Below are 23384 nucleotides of genomic sequence, written 5' to 3'. Positions count from 1 at the left end.
AGAAACTCTTGTTACTGCCCTGGAGTTGATTCAGATCAAGGAGACTGACTCCCTCCAACCAAATTCACAAGAAATGAAAGTGTAAATGAGTTACCTGCTTGTTATTTTACAACATGAAGTGGAATGCTGGTATTGTCAAGACCCACGCATTGTCTTTGTAAGCAGAAGTAAAACGATAAGCAGAAGGATCCTTGGTCTGGATAGTGTTACTGTGGATGGTTTTTATTTTTTTTACAGTACTGATTTATATTAGTATTTTGGTCATATATTCCTTTTCCTAAAACAAAAGGAAATAAAACAACAAAAGTGATTTTTTTAATAGAAACAGTGAAGATAAAGAAAAAGGGTTACTTGGTAAACAGGAAAGCAGTTGTTCAGTGGTTAATATGTGTTGATTTTATAGTGTAGCTCTCAGAGTTTGGTGATAATTTTTTGGTTGAATGTATCTTATACACACACATATATATTTGCATGTATGTATTAATATTCCATTCCTCCTTTTTCTTATGAAGACATTTCATTAATATTGTAGTTTATAAGGGTTCATTTTTTATGCTTTTGAAGTTTTTTACATTTCTTTGTAAGGATTTTTATGGTTTTCCTCTAAAGGATATTTAATAAAATTCATCAAAACTTATTTTTGTTTAATTAAGGTGTGTTTATTAATAATGAAGCAAATATGGGGTGTCTTCTATTTGATTTTACCCTGGGGCAGAATCACTCTTCCCTTGGGTGGATACCTGTCAGTATTATATGTTTATTTGTAATCCTGATGAATGGCAGAGAGAGACAAAGGAACTCATATTTTTTATCCAGGAAATCTATACCTTTGGAAGAATATTGGGACAAGGGAGCTTTGGAATGGTCATTGAAGCTATTGACAAGGAGACAGAAACTAAGTGGGCAATTAAAAAAGTGAGCAAAGAAAAGGTAAGGCATATCAGCAGCATCCTACTGAGGGCACAGTGCCAGTGCAAGGTGGGGTAGGCAGTACAGTTTTTCACACTAACACAGCTGACCCTGAGGGCCAGGGTCTAGGCTGTTCCCCTGGAGAAATGTGGATATTTCTCTAGCCTTCTGGGACGGGAACAGTTCTTAAACTCAAGTAGCAGGTACTAAAAAGCAAATGAAAGGATTAACTAACATAACCAGCACAACCAAATATAGGTAAAGTTTACCAGAGTGAGCTGAAGGTGAGGGCTGATCATCAGTATGTGTAGATGTAGGGCTGTGGGCTAGCGATGTCTTAGTGAGAAGTGGGTCCCGGTAGTCTCTCCTGATGTGGTTCTGATATACTTTGTCCCTATCTTTGCCTTTCCTTTGATTCCCTATTTCCTCATTGGTAGCTAACTCTGTTTATTCATCCTACCTACTCTTTCAGTTTGAACCACTTTTCCCCCAACTATCTTCTGTACTGTTTACTTGTAAGCACTGTATGTCTCACTAGATTTCATTGGAGTGAAGAATGACTGGGCTTCTTTTTAAGGGAGAATCTAAGTCCATCTAAGTCCTCAAGCTTTATATCTGATTGTTTCATCAACTTTAAAACACTTTCTATGCCCAAGGAAAAACAAAAGACAACATTAGGTGTTTTTCCCTTGGATTTGCGATGATAAATATTACGCTTACAAAAGGAAATAGTAGGTTTTATGTATTCTTTAAAACAAGCCATAGGAAATTACATACCATTTCCCCCTAAAGTTTAATAAAGTAACATTAAATCTTAATAAAGGGAGATCCAGAGCCCTTCTAGAAATCTTTAGAATTAACTAAATGAATTGTCGGGGCTTCCCTGGTGGCACAGTGGTTGAGAATCTGCCTGCCAATGCAGGGGACATGGGTTCTATCCCTGGTCCGGGAAGATCCCACATGCCTCAGAGCAACGAAGCCCGTGCGCCACAACTACCGAGCCTGCGCTCTAGAGCCTGTGAACCACGACTATTGAGCCCACGTGCCGCAACTACTGAAGCCCGCGTGCCTAGAGCCCGTGCTTCACAACAAGAGAAGCCACCACAATGAGAAGCCCGTGCACCGCAACGAAGAGTAGCTCCCGCTCACTGCAACTAGAGAAAGCCTGCGCGCAGCAACGAAGACCCAACCCAGCCAAAAATAAATAAATAAATACATTTATTAAAAAAAAAAAACTAAATGGGATGTTATTTCCTTTGCTCCTTTGGTGTCAGATAGGGTTAGGGGTTAGGGGTTAGGTTTTAGGGTTATATAGTCAGGATGCCTGCTTGCAACTTTAGGAATTCATAATCTTGCACATACCTATTGATGCTGAGAGTTTTCAGGACACTAATATAGTAAAATAAAGTTATATAGTCAGTATATGAATTGGACAGTATATTACTGCATTATATACAGGTCAAACCATTTGTGGAGGGAGGTAGGAAGAGGATTGAGATGGATATTGTGATAACTCTCCATATCTGGTCTGTACAGGAATTCACTCCTCACAATCACTATTCCTCTTGACCCTCTAGGATAACCTTAAACTGTGACTTTCATCCTCCATGGGTGAGGCACAGAGAGTGGGCAGTTTCCTATCCCTCCTGAGATGGTAATCGTTGAAGGGTAAAGGTAATTGGAAGCAGGGATGACACTAGGAAAAATTTTAACTAGATAAAATTTGCCTTATGATCAATCCCTTTCCAGTCCTTCAGGAACTATTATGTCTCTCCCAAACTTGGTGGGGGCAGGGGTTAGGGGTAAGGAGGGAGGAATAAGAACTTTATTATCCCTTTCAGGGATATTTTCATGTGAATGAGGACAATGTTTATCCTTGAATAATGATGGTAATTTAGATATCAAGAGGGGTGATGATTGGGATGGTGGTAGTGGTGGTTAGGGTGGAGAAAGCCCTTCTGGAATTTCTTAGATGACATTGTAGACAGTCAGTTACTTACACCCTGTATGAAGGCCTGGTCAGGTGTGGTTAAGGGTTACATGTAAGAGATAAATTGGAGTTAGGTTGGTCTGAAGGCAAAATCTCCATCTCCATCTTGATCGAGCATGCTCTCTCTCCTTCTCTCTCTCTCTATCAAATTTTTGAAACTGGGGGACTAGGAAGTAATATAATGCAGGGCTAAGTGTAGAATCTCACTGCCTATTGTTTCTTTTGATATGTATATAAATATAATCAAAACAAAACAACAATAAAACAAAAACATTTTATTTTAACAATTCTAACATTTAATGAGACAGATGCTTTATATCCATTTTCTAATTGATGTCCTGGAAAAGTAGATTTTGTTTTTATTATGCTAACATCAAAGGATCAATATGATTTTGAAGGAAATTCCAAAGAGCCTATTAAAAATTGCAATAATTTTGTGACATGACAGAGACCATGTTGTAGCTAATTTATAGAAACAGTCCAAGAAACAGATGTGGTTTGAGGCCAAATTATATATCTCTTAAAATTGGACAAAGGATAAGATGGGGCATACTTTAATCTTACCACATAGGTAAGTTGCATGTTATCTTTTGAAAAAGGAGCTTCTAAAGAAAATGTAGGAAAAATATTAAATAACTTTAACTTTTATATTGAGGTATGCAGTAATGAAATTCATATGTGAAATCTATGTTTCCTCATCATTGAAGGCTGGAAGCTCTGCTGTGAAGTTACTTGAACGGGAAGTGACCATCCTAAAAAGTGTGAAACATGAACACATTATACATCTAGAACAAGTATTCGAGACGCCTAAGGTAAAGCTTTGTCAGGTGCTGCATTTTGAAAATTGTTATTATTACAAAATGAACATCATTCCCTTGGGAAGTAATCCTTTTGGGACACAGTGGCTCATGTCCTTGGCATGAGTCTGTCACTGGAGATTGATGAGAGCATTCTGGAGGACTTTTTATTGTTGATTGTATAGTTAGGTGTCTGTTGATTAGAGTGACGTCTTTAGTGATATTTCTGGTGGCATGTTGAAAACAAATGTTTAAAATTGAAATAACCTCGGATATAACCCATTTGTGACCAGAGCTTCCTTAGAAGTGTCTTTCCTTTTGCTTTGGTCCTTGGTTCTCCATTAGAGTCTCTTGGAATATTGTCATAATTTTGCAAGTCTAGCTTCATAGTAGAGTTGGTATGGGCATATTTGGCACTATGTAGAAGATATTTTGTCATCTGTGTCTTAAACTAATATGTTTAATCTTCCTTCTTTCCTAAATGTTTTCATTCTTGTCTTTCAATGCTTGTAATTTTCATTTAAAGTTGTTCTGAAACCTGGGTTATTTGCCATTCTGCCTTCAAGTTGTTTATGCCCGTGGGCTTGGGTATTTCTCTGCTCGGAGGCAGTATGATACAGTGGTTAGGCATGTGGACTCTGGGATCAGATTGCCTGTGTAATATAATCCTGGCTCCACCACTTATTAGCTCTGAGACCATGGACAAGTTACTCAACCTCTCTATACTTAAGTTTCCTCATCTGTAAGATGGGTTTAATGATAGTATCAACCTCATTTGGTTGTTGAAGGATTAAACGGGAAAGCGAATATAAAGCAGACATCTCATCGACTGTTAGCTATTGTTCTGTTTCCTTTGACAGTCTCTAAGCCAGCAATAGTCAATTTGCGTTATGCATTATGCTTGATTCATTAGGAGTGCTTGATAAATGTTAGAGACCACAGGTACCTTTTATGGGAGCAGTATATGGCAGTGGTGCCAGAAGGCTTCTCTACCTTTTCAGTTTTAGAGCTGTGACTTATTTTATCCTCAAATCTGCTTAGAATAGTTTTGCTCTTTATCATCAGTTTTAACCAATTTGATTATGTTGTGCCTTGGTATAGTCGTCTTCATGTTTCTTGGCTTGGGGTTCATGGAGCTTCTTGAATCTGTGAGCTTATGGTTTTTATCAAGTTAAGGAACATCTTGGCCATTATTTCTTCAAATATTTTTTCTGCCTTCTCCTATTTTTAGGACCTCAAGTACACATGAGATTGCCTGATATTGTCCAAAGCTTACTGATGCTCTATTCATTTTTTTTCCGATCTTTTTTCTTTCCCTGTTTAATTTAGCAGAGTTTCTGTTGTGATATCTTCAGATTCAGTAATCTCTTTTTCTGTAACATCATATGTGCTGTTTATCCCTTCCAATGGAGATTTGATTTGGATCATTTTTCTATCTTCCATGTTTTTACTTAACATGCTCACTATTTCCTCCTCCTTAAATATAGTTATAATAACCTTTAATGTCCTGGCCTCATAGGTTTCCCCTCTCTCAGGGATCACTGCCCTATGCTGTCTGATGTCTAATGTCTGAAAATTGTTATTTTATATATTTCATCCATTTCTTAAGTTGTTTCAGGAGGGAAGGTAAGTCTGATCTGTTACTTCATCTTGGGCACAAGTGGGAGTCCAAATCTAGAATAATTTGAAGGCCAAAGAAACCATCATCTGTGATGGTCTTTTTAATGTATTGTTTGCCCTTGATTCACACAGGTCACATCTGACTCCCCATCTTCCCAACTCACACAAATGCCTAGACCTTCCGTTGAAGCCATCTTAAGGATGAATGGAAATTGCTACCTGAAGGGTTAGGCTAAGGGAGTAATGCTGATCATGCAGTTTGACTATGTATGGTTTCTTGTGAGTCCACATGTTCTCCAGGTCTACACAATTACTTTTAATAATTATAGAAAGAGTTGTAAAAAACTTCTGTTGATATAACTTTTATCAACGTACATATTTTAAAATGACATCAGTTTATATTGTAAGCACTGCTAACATAACTTTGCCTTCCAGATAGTTCACTTTCCATTTCATTTCATGATCCCTACGGTGCTGTCAGTGGAAAAAATATGGCCTAGTTCAAAATCTTATTTATGTGTTAGACTTTGCAGAATTCTGTAGTTACTTTTGAAATTCTAAACATCTTGAGGTTGAGTGAGTCAGAATTTTGACTCTAGGAAGAAAGGTTGTTAGCCTTCTCCTCCTGTATTCGTGCTTGCTGACTGAACACAGAAGTTGCACTAGTAGTGGTAATAGAATACGATCAGATCCCAGAATCTTAAAAACAGCAATGAAAATGTGCTATAGGATAGAATGGAGACATGGAGGGTAGTCTGTGTCTGAATAGCATAGGTATGAAAAAGACATGCATTTTAGTTGACTGTGAATCTTTTTTGACTTAATAGATGACTTGGCTATTGGAATACCTAAGGTGATCTTAATATGTATGCACAGAAACAGCAAATATGGAAGAGGCATTTCATTTGTGGCTTTTTATGACTTATACCCAATTAGTCACTAAGTCCCACTATTTCTCCCTCCAGGTATTTTCACATCTTTTTCTTCTTCCTTCTTTTCTCCATTCTGTGCCTCACATCTACCCTCTTATAATCAGAGGTCAGCTTACACAGCATGTGAGCCAGTGGCATGCGGCCTGTTTTTTTATGGCCCATAAGCCAGGTTTTTTACATTTTTAAATGGTTGGAAAAAACGTAAAAGAGTAATATTTCATGACATGTTAAAATTATATGAAGCTAAATTTCAAAGTCCATAAATAAAGTTTTGTTGTATTGTTTATGGATGCTTTTATGCTGTAACAGCAGAGTTGAGTGGTTGCAAGAGATTGTATGTCCCTCAAAGCCGAAAATATTTACTACCTGGATCTGGCCTTTACAGAAAAAAGTTTGTTGAGCTCTGCTCCTCGTTACTGTTCATTTAGAAATGCAGAATTGATAGTAGCACATACCTTTACCCCCACTCCAGACATCAGCTTAAAAATCTGCAGTGGCTCCTTATTGCATATGGGGAAAAAAAAAAAAATCCCAGCTCCTTTGTGTGACATCCAAGACTCCTTACAGCCTGACACCAACGTGTTCTTTCTGGCCTCACCCCTCACCATCTCAGTCTTCTCTGACTTACCAAACTCCCAGTGCTATTAACACTGAGATACTTGTTATTCTTTAACTGCCAGCGCTGGTTTCTTTCTTTCTTTCTTTCTTTCTTTCTTTCTTTCTTTCTTTCTTTCTTTCTTTCTTTCTTTCTTTCTTGTTTTTCTAGCCTTGCGGCGCTGGCATGCGGGATCTTAGTTCCCGACCAGGGATAGAACCCGCGCCCCCTGCAGTGGAAGTGCGGAGTCTTAACCACTGGACCACCAGGGAAGTCCCACCAGTGCTGTTTTGAGCTTTGGAGTCTGCAAATGCCATGTGCTGTGCCTGTTCTTGCCCATATTCTCTACCCATAAATCCCTATTCAGTCATCCAGACGTGCCTGTATGTCACCTCTTCAGTGAGCGTTCTTTAGGCAAAGGCTCCCCTCCTCTGTAACCTCATCACATTTCGGGCATTCCTCTTCTGTTAGCCATTACCCCATGGTATTGTGATTATAGCTAAACTCTGAACTCCTTGAAGGTAAAGACTATGTGTCTTATGCTTCCTTTTTCCTCTAGTATCCTGCATAGTATCTTGTACATGATAGATAACAAATAGTTTTGAATGAATACATCGATTGTAACCATATTTCTGCTATATATATACAGTGTATAACATTTTAAAGATCCTCAACTAAATAATTTGTGCTCTCTGTCTCTCTTTTTAAATTTATAATGTCAGAAAATGTACCTTGTGATGGAGCTTTGTGAGGATGGAGAGCTCAAAGAAATTCTGGATAGGAAAGGTCATTTCTCAGAGAATGAGACCAGGTGGATCATTCGAAGTCTCGCCTCAGCTATAGCCTATCTTCACAATAAGGGTAAGAAGAGGATCATCCAGCTCACTGACTCCATGAGCGCAGATACCACTTTTGTTTAAGGGCAATTGTATTCAGGATTCATAGTGACAGAAGTAATGCCTACTAATACGGAAGATTTTCTTTTAAAAATTAAAAAAATTTTCCTTTTTAACTTTATAGATATATTTTAATTAGAAGCAAGGCAGGTATGCAATTACATTGTACACAGACAAGATGAAATTATGAATGTTTCTACAGAACAGTTTGAAAAGCTAATATTATCAAATCAAAAATAGACAATCAATAATAAAAGTGAAATTTCTAAAAACACATATATTAATAATGTTAAAAATCTATATATTCTAGGCATTTAAAAATTTTTAGATTAATTATTAGAGCAGTTTTAGGTCCACAGCAAAATTGAGAAGTTACAGAGAGTCCCAGATACCTCTGCCCATGCATGCACATCCTCCCCCGTTATCAGCATCCCCCGTCAGAGTGGTACATTTGCTACAATTGATGAACCTACATTGACACATCATGATCACCCAAAATCCATAGTTTGGATCCATAGAATCCAAAATTCTATGGATTTTGACAAATGTATAATGATACGTATCCACCAGTGTAGTACCGTATGGGAATCGTTTCACTACTTTAAAATCCACATTTAAATATTATTCTAATTCTTCTAACTGCTTTACTGTTCTTTGGTGTTATTGCTACTGTTTTTCCTCGTGCCCCTGCTTTTTTTTCTTCAATGTTAGTTTGGCTTACATGTGACTTTAGAAACTTCTCATTTTATAGATGAGAAAAAGCTTTGTTCCAGAGAGGTGAAGTGACATGGTTAGGTGTGGCAGAGCTGGTACTGGAACCCAGGGGTTCATTCAGCAGATATTTCTTGAGCACCTACAGCACTGTGGTTAGTTCTAGAGTTACAGAAGTTAAAAGACAAGGCAACTGCCCCTCAAGGAAATTGAGAGGCAGATGGGAGATGGAGTACAGAAAACAAACTGTAATGCAACATGATAATTTCTGAAAGCCATATAAAGTGCAAGGAGCATAGGTATATTAAGTGCCTCATTTGATTTGGAAAGTCAGGGAAGAATTCACAGAGGAAGCAACACTTGAGCTGAGGAATACAAACTCAGACGAAAAAGGGAGGGCTTTCCAGGCAGAGGGCAACAATTTTTGCAAGGGCAGGAAACCAAAGGCTTAATATTATGCTAATGGCGATTCTCCCACATTAAGCTGTAAATTCAGTATAATTTCAAACTAAATCGTAACAGGATTTTTCATGGAACTTGATAAAATTATTTTGAAATGGGTGAGAATAGTAAAGAAAACAATGAAAAAGAAGAACAGCGGAGGCAGTAGAGAGACTTGCCCTGCCAACTACTAAAACATATTATAAAGATATATTAATTAAAATTTTGTGGTATGTATGTAAGAAGAGTTAAGGAGAACAATAGAAACAATAAAAATTCCAACACAGGCTGGAACTGTGTAAGGGAACTGTAAATAATTAGGTATAATTGCCAGTCCAGGACTCATTCAGCTTCATTTTTCCAGAAATTATGCCTATAACTTTTTAAGTTTAGGGAAATGATTGCTATGGATATGAACTGAATCAGTTATTTGCAAAGGAAATATTTGGTACATGAGAGTATTTGCGTGTACATAAAAGTCCTACCTGAGCTCTGACATGTTCAACTGGAGATTTTGTGTCTCAGGGGTTTTTGTTTTTAATTTTGATGCATAAAGAGTAGGAAAGTGGTACTGATGTTGTAGAAGAATATACTGAAATAAGTGTAGTTTGTATACGTGTTGCCAGGTTGCAGTATATTAAATGTTTACACTGGCAATAACATATGCATAGAAGTAAAGAAGTAATCCTCTATTTGAAGAGCGAAGGACATGGGAAACCTTCCCGGGCTTGTAACTACACGTGTCTCCCTCCTCCAGGGAATACCTAACCTTGGACAGGGTCCTCTTCCACACTTACCAGGCCACTTGTCAGGAAGAGCGGCCAGTCGGAGCAGCAGGGGATTGGGGAGAGGTGAGGGAGTCAAAGAAAATGGCTCCTTAAGGTTAGAAACATGGAGAAAAGGGACTTGAATATCAGGGAATAGAAGAGGGCAGGATTACACCTGGCCCTCCTCAAATTTTTCAACAGTGGATGTTAACTGGTCAAGTATATTTATTTGTTCTATTTGTGTCCTCTCTAATTATTTTTTCATTATCCATTTCATTTGATTCGTTGTTTATTTTCTTGGTAGATATAGTACATAGAGATCTAAAACTGGAAAACATAATGGTTAAAAGCAGCTTTATTGATGCTAACGACGAAATGAACTTAAACATAAAGGTAAGATATTAGAAATGGTGGTAAGTCTTTGCCTATAAACAGTTTGATAGCGAAGTGGCAAAGTACATCCTCTTTTTAGATACATTTTGAAAGCTTTTAAACAGCCAAAACTAAGTGGCTTGTGCTAAAAAAATTAAAATTTCACAAAAGAGGTTGTGACTGACAAGAATAATTTTACAAGTTAAGTGGTGCTATTGAATTTTTCTAAAGTACATATTCATTTGGATAGTTCTAAATCATTAGTTAATAGCAAACAAACAGATGCTCTGAATTCTAATTAATTTCAAAATTATGCCTGGTAATTTGATGTAAATGTGTTACAGATCTAGAGAAAAAGTACACCTTGGCTGTGCCTTTGATACTAAATTAATGCTAAAGTCTGTATTTCTCATTTAAAAATAAAGTCTGTATTTCTCATTTAAAAATACCCAAATTTAATAATTTGGGTATTAATATTTATGTCCTAAGAAAAATTAATGTGCCAAGTATTTATTCTTGAAGACTTTATTCAAATTAAGTGTTCCTTAATGTCAAATAAATGATAGGATACATTATTTATTACTTAGCACTTTAAAAGTGGCTGCTTTCAAAATATATGAATGTGTTAATTTAGGAATAAAATGTTGTCTGTGAATAACTTGCTCTGTTGCATTTAAATAGGTTCAACAGCATTGTTGTTTTACCCAAGTAAAGTAAATGTTCTTAAATATTTCCACTGTAAACTCTATGAGAGCAGGAATTCTGTGTGTCTTATTCGCTGTTAGTACCTGGAGTAGTGCCTGAAGCATAGTATGTGCTCAATTAATATTTGGTGCATAAAGGAATAAGTGCTCTCCAAAGAACTGAATTGGATCATGAAAGCTTTTATATATTTGATATCTATATAAATTTTCTGTGGAGGAAGATATGTATCATAATGCTCCAAGTAGGATCATTGTAAACACTCCTGGAGAAATTTATTAATCTCTTTAGAAAAATAGTGATATCACATTGTTGATAGGAATATTTTCTTACTCCATAAGGTACTGGAAACTTTCCATTCAGTGTCTGTGGACCAAAAGCCTATCTTTGGTTGTGTGATCAATAAATGTGCCTGTTTTTCTGCTTTCAGCCCAAGGCTGTTCCAACTTGGGAGACAAGACCAAGGGCACGTACTGAATATTTAATAACCAGATGTTTAATGACCAAGATTTAGAACTGAGCAGAAAGCCTGCAGTTGCAGCAGTAGGCCTCCTGTGTATTTGTAGCTATATTGTGGTTTTTTTCCTGTTAATTTGCTTCTCGTAGTTTTTAATAGTGTAATAATTTTTTGAATTAATATACTCTAGAAACACAAAGGAAATAACAGTAAAGAAAAGATAGCATTTACTAGAGATAATGTCTTATAAATAATTATTAAAGGGGGGAGTTTCCTTGAGTGATGACAAGGATAATGATTTGCATTTAAAACAGCGCTTTAAACTGGAACATAGCTTGAGCATCAGAAAAATAGATGATAAACTTACTAAGGCCAGAATGTATTTTACAGTGAAAGAACTTTATAAAAATAACTTTTTTATTTGAAAAAAAGTTAAATGCCTTCTTGCAAGAACAACTTCCTATGTTGAACTGGTGAATTTAATTAGAAGGAATGAACAATCAACATCATGGGTGTTTTCTCAAGATTTGACAAACCAAGCTTCTCTTTACCAAGTTTCTTCTTCACAAGGAGGGGTGGGTAGGGAGGGGAAGCAAGGTCCTTATTAGTAATACAAGTAAAGTCCCTACGTGCTCAAGAATCCCTGAATTAAATGCAATACAATGCAGTGAAAGTCCTATTTGCAGAATGAGTGAATTCTGGGACTGGAACACAGGTGACTCCGTATGAGTTTCTTCTTGTAGGTGACTGATTTTGGTTTAGCAGTGAAGAAGCAAGGAAGGAGTGAAGCCATGCTGCAGACCACATGTGGGACACCTATCTATATGGGTAAGTTAGTAGACTTAAAATGATTTTTTTCTATATGAAAAAGTAGAACAACTAGTATGGATTAAAAACTTGAGCAGTTCAATTTCACGTCATGACTTAATGGCCCTGATCAAGCTACCTTTTCTTAGGTCAAATAATTTTAGTTGTTTTAGCAGATTTCTCATAGTTCTTATCTTCAAAGATTATAGTTTTCATTATTTCTCTGGGCTCTTCTTATAGCTGTTTATAAGCTGTTTACCTGTCTCTTAGGTAATCATACACCCAAATTTAATTATTGTTTTATTAATTCATGCTAAAATCATGAGCATGTTTTGCTTCTTTCCATTTTTTATCCAATTTCATTGCCATCCAGTGGTTTTTCATAGAGTACTGATTAAATATATTTTATAAACCAAGTTGCCCATTTTTCTAAATTTTTATTTATTTATTTATTTATTTATGGCTGTGTTGGGTCTTCGTTTCTGTGCAAGGGCTTTCTCTAGTTGCGGCAAGTGGGGACCACTCTTCATCACGGTGCGCGGGCCTCTCACTATCACGGCCTCTCTTGTTGCGGAGCACAGGCTCCAGATGCGCAGGCTCAGCAATTGTGGCTCACGGGCCTAGTCGCTCTGCGACATGTGGGATCCTCCCAGACCAGGGCTCAAACCCGTGTCCCCTGCATTGGCAGGCAGATTCTCAACCACTGCGCCACCAGGGAAGCCCCCACCCATTTTTCTAAATGTGATTTTTAACAGCTTTCCTGAAGTATAATTTAAATACCATAAAAATGTACCATTCAGTGATTTTTTCATACATTCACAGAGTTGTGCAACATCACCACAATCCAGTTTTAGAACAGTGCTACCCCCAAAAGTTGCCTCATGCCCGTTTGCACTCAATCTCATTCCCATCCCAACCCCAGGTAACCACTAATCCTTATCTCTCTAGATTTGCTGTTTCTGGACATTTCATATAAATAGGATCATGCAATATGTAGGCTTATACGCCTGGCTTCTTTCACATAGCATGATGTTTTTGAGGTACATCCCTGTTGCAGTCTGTTTCTTTATATTGCTGAACAGTTGTCCGTTGTATGTTGTTGATATATTTATTAGCTGATGGGCATGTGGATTGTTTCCAGTTTGGAGCTATTATGAATAATCCTGCTATGGACATTTGTGTACAAGTTTGTTTTTTTTTTTAAGTTTTTAAAAAAATTTATTTATTTTATTTTATTTATTTTTGGCTATGTTGGGTCTTTGTTGCTGTGCGCAGGCTTTCTCTAGTTGCAGCGAGCGGGGGCTACTCTTTGTTGTGGTGCGCAGGCTTCTCATTGCGTTGTCTTCTCTTGTTGCAGAGCACGGGCTCTAGGCATGCGGGCTTCAGTAGTTGTGGCTCGCGGACTCAGTAGTTGTGGCTCACAGGCTCTAGAGAACAGGCTTGGTAGTTGTGGTGCATGGGCTTAGTTGCTCCATGGCATGTGGGATTTTCCCGGACCAGGGCTCGAACCCGTGACCCCTACATTGGCAGGCGGATTCTTAACCACTGCGCCACCAGGGAAGTCCCTCATGTACAAGTTTTTATGTGGACATGTGGTTTCATTTTCCTTGGGTAGCTACCGAGGAGTGAAATTGCTGGGTCATATATTATTTATGTTTATACTTTGTAAGAAACTGCCAAACAATTTTCCAAAGTGGCTCTAATATTTTACCTTTGCACTAGCAATGTATGAGAGTTCCAGTTTCTTCACATCCTTGCTAACTCTTTATATTGTCTATCTTTTTAATTATAGCCTTCTAGTGGTTATGAAGTAGTATCTCATTGTGATTTTTAATTTGCATTACCTTAAAGACCAATGATGTTGAGTATCTTTTCATGTACTTATTAGTCATTCATATGTCTTCTCTGATGAAATGTCTATTCAAATCTGTACCTATTGAGATGATCATATATTTTTTCTCTTTAAATTTATTAATGAAATAATTACATTAATAGATTTTTTAAATGTTGAACCATCCTTGTACTTTTGGATTAAACCCCACTTGGTTTAATGTACTGCCATATTCAATTTGTTACCACTTTATTTAGGAACTTTGAGTGTAGCTTTCTTTCTTTCAGCTGCCCTTGTCTTTTTTGATGTTAGGGTTATAATATCCTCATTTTAAAAATAAAATATTTTCACTTTTTGTATGCTCATGAACCACTTAAGCAATAAAAATTACCTATTCATTAATTATTTAATGAAATTTCCCCTTAAAATTTTTTGGTCCTGATACCCTTTGGGGGATAAGGTTTCTATTATCAATTTATATTAGGTTATTCAAGTTTTTCACATTTTCTTGAGTCATTTTGATAATTTATGTTTTTCAGAAAATTTCAAAATATCCAGTGTAACATTTGCAAAAATGAATCCTGTGTTCAATCACAGAGAAAATTCCTAAAAGTTGGAAACCTTTAAGTCACAATTACCTAGTATAATGAAGAAAGCCAGACAGAAAAACCAAAAGGCTAGATAAATTAACGCACATTCACATGAGCATCAAATACATCCCAACCACCTAGAAAATTTAACCCTCCCACTACCCTGGCAACCACCCATTTGTTCTCTATATCTATGAACCTGTGTCCATTTTGTATTATATTGTTTGTTTTGTTTTTTAGGTTCCACATATAAGTGAGATCATATAGTATTTGTCTTTCTCTTTCTAGCTTATTTCACTTGGCATAATAACCTCAAGAACCATCCATGTTGTTGCAAATGGCAAGATTGAATTTTTTATGGCTGAGTAGTATTCTATTGTATATGTAAACCACATCTTCTTTATCCATTCATCTATCAATGGGCACTTAGGTTGCTTCCATATCCTGGCTCTTGTAAATAATGCTGCATTGAACATAGGGGTGCAGACATCTTTTCAAATTCGTATTTTTGTTTTTTGGGGTTTTTTTCCAGAAAAATACCCAGAAGTGGAATTGCTGGATCATATGGCAGTTTTATTTTTAACTGTTTGAAGAATCTTCATACTATCTTCCAGAGTAGCTGCACCCATTTCCATTCCTACCAACCAGTGCATGAGGGTTCCCTTTTCTCCACATCTTCACCAACACCTGCTACTTGTTGTCTTTTTGGTGGTAGGCATTCTGACAGGTAGGAGGTGGTATCTCATTGTAGCTTTAATTTGTGTTTCCCTGATGGTTAGAGATGTTGAGCACCTTTTCACGTGCCTGTTGGCCCTCTGTATATCTTCTTTGGAAAATGTCTATTCAGGTCCTCTGCCCATTTTTAAATTGGGTTGTTTGGTTCTTTGATGTTGAGTTGTATGATTCTTGGTATATTTTGGTTATTAACCGTTATCAGATATATCATTTGCAAATATCTTTTCCCATTTAGCAGGTGGCCTTTTCACTTTGTTGATAGTTTCCTTCTCTGTGCAAAAGCTTTTTAATTTGTTGTAGTCCCATTTGCTTACTTTTGCTTTTGTTTCCCTTGCCTGAGGAGACACATCCAAAAAACATTGCTAAGACCTGTGTCAAAGAGCATACTGCCTATGTTTTCTTCTAGGGGGTTTATGGTTTCAGGTCTTACATTTAAGTCTTTTATCAATTTTGAGATTATTTAAATTGTATATGGTATGAGAAACTAGTCCATTTTGAGTCTTTTGCATGTAGCTGTCCAGTTTTCCCAACATCATTTATTGAAGAGGCTGTCATTTCTCCATTGTATATTCTCGCCTCCTTTGTCATAGATTAATTGACCATATAAGTGTGGGTTCATTTCTGGCTCTCTGTTGTGCGCCGTTGATCTGTGTGTCTGTTTTTGTGCCAGTACCATACTGTTTTGATTACTGTCACTTTGTATTATAGTTTGAAATTGAGCAGCATGATATCTCCAGCTCTGTTCTTTCTCAATATTATTTTGGGTATTCAGGAGGGTCTTTTGTGTTTCCATACAAATTTTAGAATTATTTGTTCTAGTCTGTGAAAAATACCATTGTTATTTTGGTAGGGATTGCACTGAATCTCTAGATTGCCTTGGGCAGTATGGTCATTTAAATAATATTAATTCTTCCAGTCCATGAGCATGGTATATCTTTCCATTTGTGTCATCTTCAATTTCTTTCATCATTGTCTTGTAGTTTTCTGAGCACAGGTCTTTTACCTCCTTAGTTAGATTTATTCCTAGGTATTTTATTCTTTTTGATGCAATTGTAAATGGGATTGTTGTCTTTTTTTTTTAATTGTTGTATATTTGATTTACAATGTTGTGTTAATTTCTGCTGTACAGCAAAGTGATTCAGTTATACATATGTATACATTCTTTTTTATATTGTTTCCTTTATAGTTTGTCACAGGATACTGAATATAGTTCCCTGTGCTATGCAGTAGGACCTTGTTGTTTATTCATTCTATATATAATAGTTTGCATCTGCTAACCCCAAACTCCCAATCCACCCCTCCCCTACTCCCCTCCCCTCTTGGAAACCACAAGTCTCTTCTCTATGTCTGTGAGTCTGTTTCTGTTTTGTAGATAGGTTCATTTGTGTCATATTTTAGATTCCACATATAGGTGATATCATATGGTATTTGTTTTTCTCTTTCTGACTTACTTCACTTAGTGTGATAGTCTCTAAGTCCATCCATATTGCTGCAAATGGCATTATTTCATTCTTTTTTTTACTGCTGCATAGTATTCCATTGTATATGTGTATCACATCTTCTTTATGCATTCATCTGTCAATGGACATTTAGGTTGTTTCCATGTCTTTGCTATTGTGAATAGTGCTAGTATGAACGTAGGGGTGCATGTAGCCTTTTGAGTAAGAGTTTTGTCCAGATATATGCCTGGCAGTAGGATTGCTGGATCATATGGCAGCTCTATTTTTAGTTTTTTGAGAAACCTACATATTGTTTTCCGTAGTGGCTGCACCAGTTTACATTCCCATTAACAGTGTAGGAGGGTTCCTTTTTCTCCACACGCTCTCCAGCATTTGTTATTTGTAGACTTTTTTTTTTTTAATTTATTTATTTTTGGCTGTGTTGGGTCTTCGTTTCTGTGTGAGGGCTTTCTCCAGTTGTGGTGAGCGGGGGCCACTCTTCATCGCCGTGTGCGGGCCTCTTACTGCCGTGGCCTCTCTTGTTGCGGAGCACAGGCTCCAGACGTGCAGGCTCAGTAGTTGTGGCTCACGGGCCCAATTGCTCCGTGGCATGTGGGATCTTCCCAGACCAGGGCTCGAACCCGCGTCCCCTGCATCGGCAGGCAGACTCTCAACCACTACGCCACCAGGGAAGCCCTGTAGACTTTTTAATGATGGTCATTCTGACCTGTGTGAGATGGTACCTCATTGTAGTTTTGATTTGCATTTCTCTAATAATCAGCGATGTTGAGCATCTTTTCATGTGCCTGTTGGCCATCTGTCTCTCTTCTTTGGAGAAATGTCTGTTTAGGTCTTCTGTCCATTTTTTGATTGGGTTGTTTGTTTTTTTGTTGTTGTGTTGTATGAGCTGTTTGTATATTTTGCCCTTGTTGGTCGCATCATTTGCAAATATTTTCTCCCAGTCTGTAGGTTATCTTTTCATTTTGTTTATGGTTTCCTTTGCTGTACAGAAGCTTGTAAGTTTGATTAGGTCCCATTTGTTTATTTTTGCTTTTATTTCTATTGCCTTGGCAGACTGACTTAAGAACAGTTTGGTATGATTTATGTTAGAGAATGTCTTGCCTATGTTCTCTTCTAGGAGTTTTATGGTGTCATGTCTTATATTTGAGTCTTTAAGCCATTTTGAGTTTATTTTTGTGTGTGATGTGAGGGTGTGTTCTAACTTCACTGATTTACATGTGGCTGTCCAGCTTTCCCAACACCACTTGTTGAAGAGACTGTCTTCTTTCCATTGTACATTCTTGCCTCCTTTGTCAAAGATTAATTGACTTTAGGTGTGTAGGTTTATTTCTGGGCTCACTATTCTGTTCCATTGATCCATATGTGGGATTGTTTTCTTAATTTCTCTTTCTGATAATTTGTTGTTAGTGTACAGAAATGCAATAAATATCTAAATATTAATTCTGTATCCTGCAACTTTACTGAATTCATTTATTCTAATAGTTCTTTGTTGGCATTTTTAGTATTTTCTGTATACAGTATCATGTCATCTGCAAACAGTGATGGTTTTAATTCTTCCTTTCCAATTTGGATTCCTTTTATTTTTTTTTCTTATCTGATGGCCATGGCTAGAACTTCCAATACTATATTGAATAAAAGTGGTGAGAGTGGACATCCTTGTCTTGTTCCTGCTCTTAGAAGATATGCTTTCAGCTTTTTACCATTGAGTATGATGTTCACTGTGGGTTTGTCATTTTGGCCTTTATTATATTGAGGTATGTTCCCTCTATACCCACTATCTGGAGAGTTTTTGTCATAAATGGATGCTGAATTTTGTCAAAAGCTTTTTCTGCATCTATTAGGATGATCATATGGTTTTTACCCTTCAATTTGTTAATGTGGTGTATCACATTGATTCATTTGAAGATATTGAACCATCCTTGAGTTCCTGGACTAAATCCCACTTACTCATGGTGTATGATTCTTTTAATGTATTATTGAATGTGGTTTGCTAAGATTTTGTTGAGGTTTTTTTACATCTGTGTTCATCGGTGATATTGGCCTATAATTTTCTTTCTTGTGGTATCTTTACCTGGTTTTGATAGCAGGCTGACACTGGCCTTGTAGAATAAGTTTAGAAATCCTCCTTCCTCTTCAACTTTTTGGAATACCTTGATAAGGATAGGTGTTAATTCTTCTTAAGTGTTTTATAGAATTTACCTGTGAAGCTATCTGGTCTTGGACTTTTGTTTGTTGGGAGTTTTTAAATTACTGATCCAATTTTATTACTGGTAATTGGTCTCTTCATATTTTCTATTTCTTCCTGATTCAGTCTTGGGAGATTGTACATTTCAAGGACTTTATCTGTTCCTTCTAAATTGTCCATTTTATTGTTATATAATTGTTCATAGTAATCTCTTATGATACTTTGTATTTCTGTGGGGTTGGTTGTAACTTCTCTTTCATTCTGATTTTATTTGTGTCTTCTATCTTTTTTCTTGATGAGTCTTGCTAAAGGCTTATCAATTTTACCTTTTTGAAGAACTAGCTCTTAGTTTCATTGTTCTTTTCTATATCTTTTTAGTCTCTATTTCTTTTATTTCCGATCTGATCTTTATTTTTTCTTCCCTTCTACTAATTTTGGGTTTTGTTCTTCTTTTTCTAGTTCCTTTAGGGGTAAGGCTAGATTGTTTATTTGAGGTTTTTCTTGTTTCCTGAGGTAAGGCTTGTGTCTCCATAAACTTCCCTCTTAGAACTACTTTTGCTGTGTCCCACAGATTTTAGATCATTGTATTCCCTTTTTTATTTCTCTTTAGGTATTTTTGATTTCCTCTTTGACTTCTTCAATGGCCCACTGGTTGTTTAGTAGTATATTATTTAGACTTCATGTGTTTGTGCTTTTTGCAGTTTTTTTTTTTTTTTCATTTTGCCCAATTCTCTGTGTCTATTTCTATGTATTAGGTATGTTGGTTGTGTTTTCTGATCTTGGAGAAGTGGCCTTATATAGGAGACATCCTGTGGGGCCCAGCAGCATGCTCCCCTCTGGTCACTGGAGCTATATGTTCTCGGGGCAACTCCTATGTGGGCTGCATGCACCCTTCTGCTGTGGTGGGGCTGACTACTGTGAGCACACTGGTAGGTGGGACTGGCCCCCAGCCTGGTTAGCTTTGAGGCTGTGTCACGTCCAGTGGCTCTGGGCCTGCTAGAAGGTGGGGTAGGCTTACTGCAGGGTTAACTGCATGGGGCTGCTGCTGGCCTGCTGGTGGGCAAGGCTGGGTTCCCACATGGCGTCTGAATGGTATGGGGGGCTTAGTGCTGGTGTAAGTCTGCTGGTGGGCGGGCCAGGTCTTGGCAGCTGTCTACCAGGGGGTGTGGGGCTGGTGTGTGCCTGCTGGTGAGTGGGGCAGGTCCTGGCGCTAATAAGCTAGGGGGAGGCATCCAAAATGGTGCTTACCAGCACCAGTGTCCACGTGTTACAATGAACTCCCCAAAATGGCTGCTGCCAGTCCACAGGGGGAGTCCTAGTTGCTCCCTCCTTCTCTGGGAGGTTTTCCAAGATCAGTAAGTGGGTCTGACCCATTTTCAAAGTACTGCCTCTGAGCTGGGATTCAGGGTGGGTGAGATTTTGTGTGCACCCTTGAAGAGTGGAGTCTCTTGTTTGCTGTAGCGCTCCAGCTCTCCCAGACATAAGCCCTGCTGGTTTTCAGAGGGGGACGTTCTAGGGGCTTTGTATTCCTGGTGCAGGACCCCCTGGGCTGGGGAGCCTGATGTGGGACTAAGAGCCCTCACTCCCTGGGGAGGACCTCAAGACCGTGACATTCCTCCTGTGTGTGGCTCACCGACCTGAGAACGTAGGTCCTAACTCTACTGTGTCTGCGCCCCTCCTATCCATCTTCTTGTAGTTCCTACTTATGTCTTTAGTTGTGGAAATTCTTTTCTGCTGGTTTTCAGGTCATTCTTGTAGACAGTTGTTCTGTAAGTGGTGGTGATTTTGGTGTGTCTGTGGAAGTTCACGGTCTTCCTGCTCTGCCATCTTGGCCACCTAGTCAATATTTTTTATTTAATCTTGCTTGCTTCCTCTGTTGATTTCTAAGAGAGTTATTAAAGTCACTCACCAGCATAGGGCTTTGATAGATTCTTTTTGTACTTTTAGTAGATTTCTTAAAAATATACTTTATTGAAACATAATTTACATATAATAAAATGCACAGATTTTAAGTGTAAAGTTTAATGAGTTTTGACAAATACATATACTTGTACAATTACCACCCCAGTGAATATATAGAACATTTCCATCAGCCCAGAAATTTCCTTTGTGTCCCTTTCAGTCGATCCCCCATGCAGACCCCAGCAACCACTGATGATTTCTGTTACCTTAGCTTAGTTTTGCTTGTCTAGAATTTATATAAATTGAATCATAAGTATATATTCTTTTGTGTCTGTCTTCTTCTGTTCCATGTAATGATTTTGAGACTTACCCATGTTGTTATATCAGTAGTTTATTCATTTTTATGGCTGAGCAGTATACCTAGTTCATTGTTTTTTTGTCTACTTGATGCATAAAGTTTCTAAATTGTTTTATCTTATTTGGGAAGAGGCTACTTTAGATTCTGTTCATATCCTCCTGTTGGCAAAAGACATCTGGTCTGTAGTTACATGGGGAAAATATATCCAAGCACCCTGAGTTTTATGCCTGCTTATTAGTTTTCTGTACTGTGAGACAAGTGAGAGAACAAGAGAGAAGGCAGATGGTTTGTGGAGCTTTGCTGACTTCCTAAATGGCTTCTTGGCCCAGCCAGTCTGGCCTCTGCCTCCCTGTGAGAGCTGCGATGCCAGTGCAAGTAGAAATGCCCTTGATAATTAAGGTGGCTCCGAAAGAGGGAGTGAGGGCTCCAAATTCTGGGCCCCTGCTGTGTGATGCACCTACATGGAGATCTGTCAGGGAATCGGATCACGGAATCTGCCCTTGTCGTAGACATGCAGCCATAGAGCAACTTGAGCTTTAATGATTGCATACTTTAAAAGTTTAAGTAGAGTTAAAGAATACAAGTAATTGCTTAAGGAAAATATTAATTAGTTAATTTTCAGTGATTTGGAGAAGAATTACTCAGTTTGTTAATTATCTCCGGTTGAGCCTGTTCTCTTTCTTCTGTTTACCTTTTAACTCCTTTGTTGTTGCTTTTTAGTTCCTTTAACAATAGGCAGAGGAAATGAAATTTCATTTGCCTTTAGTAGTTATAAAAGCTGTGTGTGTGTTGGGGGGGTGATTGAAACTGTTTTCTAAAGTAAAAACACCTTTTACATGGGAGGCGCTGTGTAACGGTGTCACTTTAGGTGAGTCGCTTCATATGTGTACCTGAACCTTAATTTCCTCGCTGGCAAAGTAAGTCATGGCTACATACCTGTCTCACATGATTCTTAACATAATTTATACAAATAACATCATCTATACAAAAGTACTTTGTAAATTTTAAAGTTCTATTCAAATACACGCAATTGACCCTTGAACGACGCAGGGGTGAATCCACGTATAACTTACAGTCGGCCCTGTGTGGTGCTACCTAGCTGTAGAAGTATAGTAGACATATTCCTGGAATATCATATGTGACTTTTTACAAAGCCAGCCATTATAAAAAAATCTAATCATTAAAAAATGTGGTACCTCAAAGTAAAAAAAAAGTTCTACTTGGAGAAGATTGTTTAAAGGAGCCCTATTGTGGACACATTGTAAGTAAGTAGCCCAGAGCTGGGGAGTCAGGAGTGCCTGCATCCTAGTCATCACCCTGGGACTAATTGGCTTTTTGATCAAGTTATGTTATAGGAGCTCTCTGTCTTAGTTTTCTCATTTAGAAAATGTGGAAGATAATTCATACTGTCATAGGAGTGCTATGATGTTATTATTACTACTGTTATTTTACTGAAGTGATTTAGAACCGTTTATCTTAGTTTCTCTGTAAATCTAGATTTCTACATATTGGGCTTGTTTTAAATTGTATCTACTTAAGGCATGTTTTCAATTCTATTTTTGGCAAAGAACTGAGATATTGTTGTCTTCTACTATAACTACACAATCTTTGTAAAAATCATTTCTTAACAATTTGAAAGAGATGAAGAGTTGTGCATTTAGCTATACAGTGTGTGCCATTGTTCCATTAGAAGCTAAATAACAGGGGTGAGGATACAGCGACATCAATTGTTAAGGCCTGTACATTATTCACTTAACATCTGCTGTTGGTTCTCTTTTTCCCTGTGGGGGAATAAATTACAGCACATCAGCACATTTTTCATGCTTTGTGTTTAAGCATTTAAAAGTCATTTATTGTATTATTTATATTATTTTATTTCTGCTTGTTTGGCAGCCCCTGAAGTTATCAATGCCCACGACTATAGCCAGCAGTGTGACATCTGGAGCATAGGTGTCATAATGTACATTTTGTAAGTACCCTGCTAAATGTACAACTTAAAATGAATGGATGATCCCTAACAGTAGAATTACATAGACTTTAAATTAAAACTAAACAATATAGTTTTAAGAAAGCGACTAAAGAAACAGTTGGGAAGTCATTCTAAAAGGTGTCTTATTAGTTGTCAGGTACATCCATTAGGTATTTTTTTAATACAATCAATTTATAACTTTCAGCTTTGCTTTTCATTGATCTATAAATGCTACAATGCACTGCATGATCTGAGCAACATGAAAAACTTGCCTCAGCACCTCCCTGATCCTTTGCTACAAAACAAAAGCTTCTTTGTATTTTCTCAAGAGATTCACTTATAGAGCATCAGGTAGAGG

At 37.4% G+C, this 23384-nt stretch overlaps 1 protein-coding gene across 4 annotated transcripts in view; it reads left to right on the top strand.

Moving 5' to 3' along the window:
• The window catches only part of STK33 (serine/threonine kinase 33), an 80802-nt gene that overhangs the window by 4368 nt on the left and 53050 nt on the right, over positions 1-23384 (top strand). For 3 of the 4 annotated variants that reach the window (XM_059931067.1, XM_059931065.1, XM_059931068.1), the window contains 6 exons: positions 817-930; positions 3607-3711; positions 7566-7704; positions 9963-10051; positions 11933-12017; positions 22951-23026. In XM_059931067.1, the coding sequence (XP_059787050.1) occupies positions 817-930; positions 3607-3711; positions 7566-7704; positions 9963-10051; positions 11933-12017; positions 22951-23026 (608 nt within the window). The remainder of the gene's footprint in view (positions 1-816; positions 931-3606; positions 3712-7565; positions 7705-9962; positions 10052-11932; positions 12018-22950; positions 23027-23384) is intronic. The other variant, XM_059931066.1, reaches the window with a different exon arrangement.

The sequence above is a fragment of the Balaenoptera ricei genome, chromosome 8 (assembly GCF_028023285.1).
Source record: "Balaenoptera ricei isolate mBalRic1 chromosome 8, mBalRic1.hap2, whole genome shotgun sequence".
In the NCBI taxonomy this organism is placed as follows: Eukaryota; Metazoa; Chordata; class Mammalia; order Artiodactyla; family Balaenopteridae; genus Balaenoptera; species Balaenoptera ricei.
The sequence above is the reverse complement of the archived record's forward strand: the minus strand, read 5'-3'. Positions and strand labels throughout refer to the sequence as shown.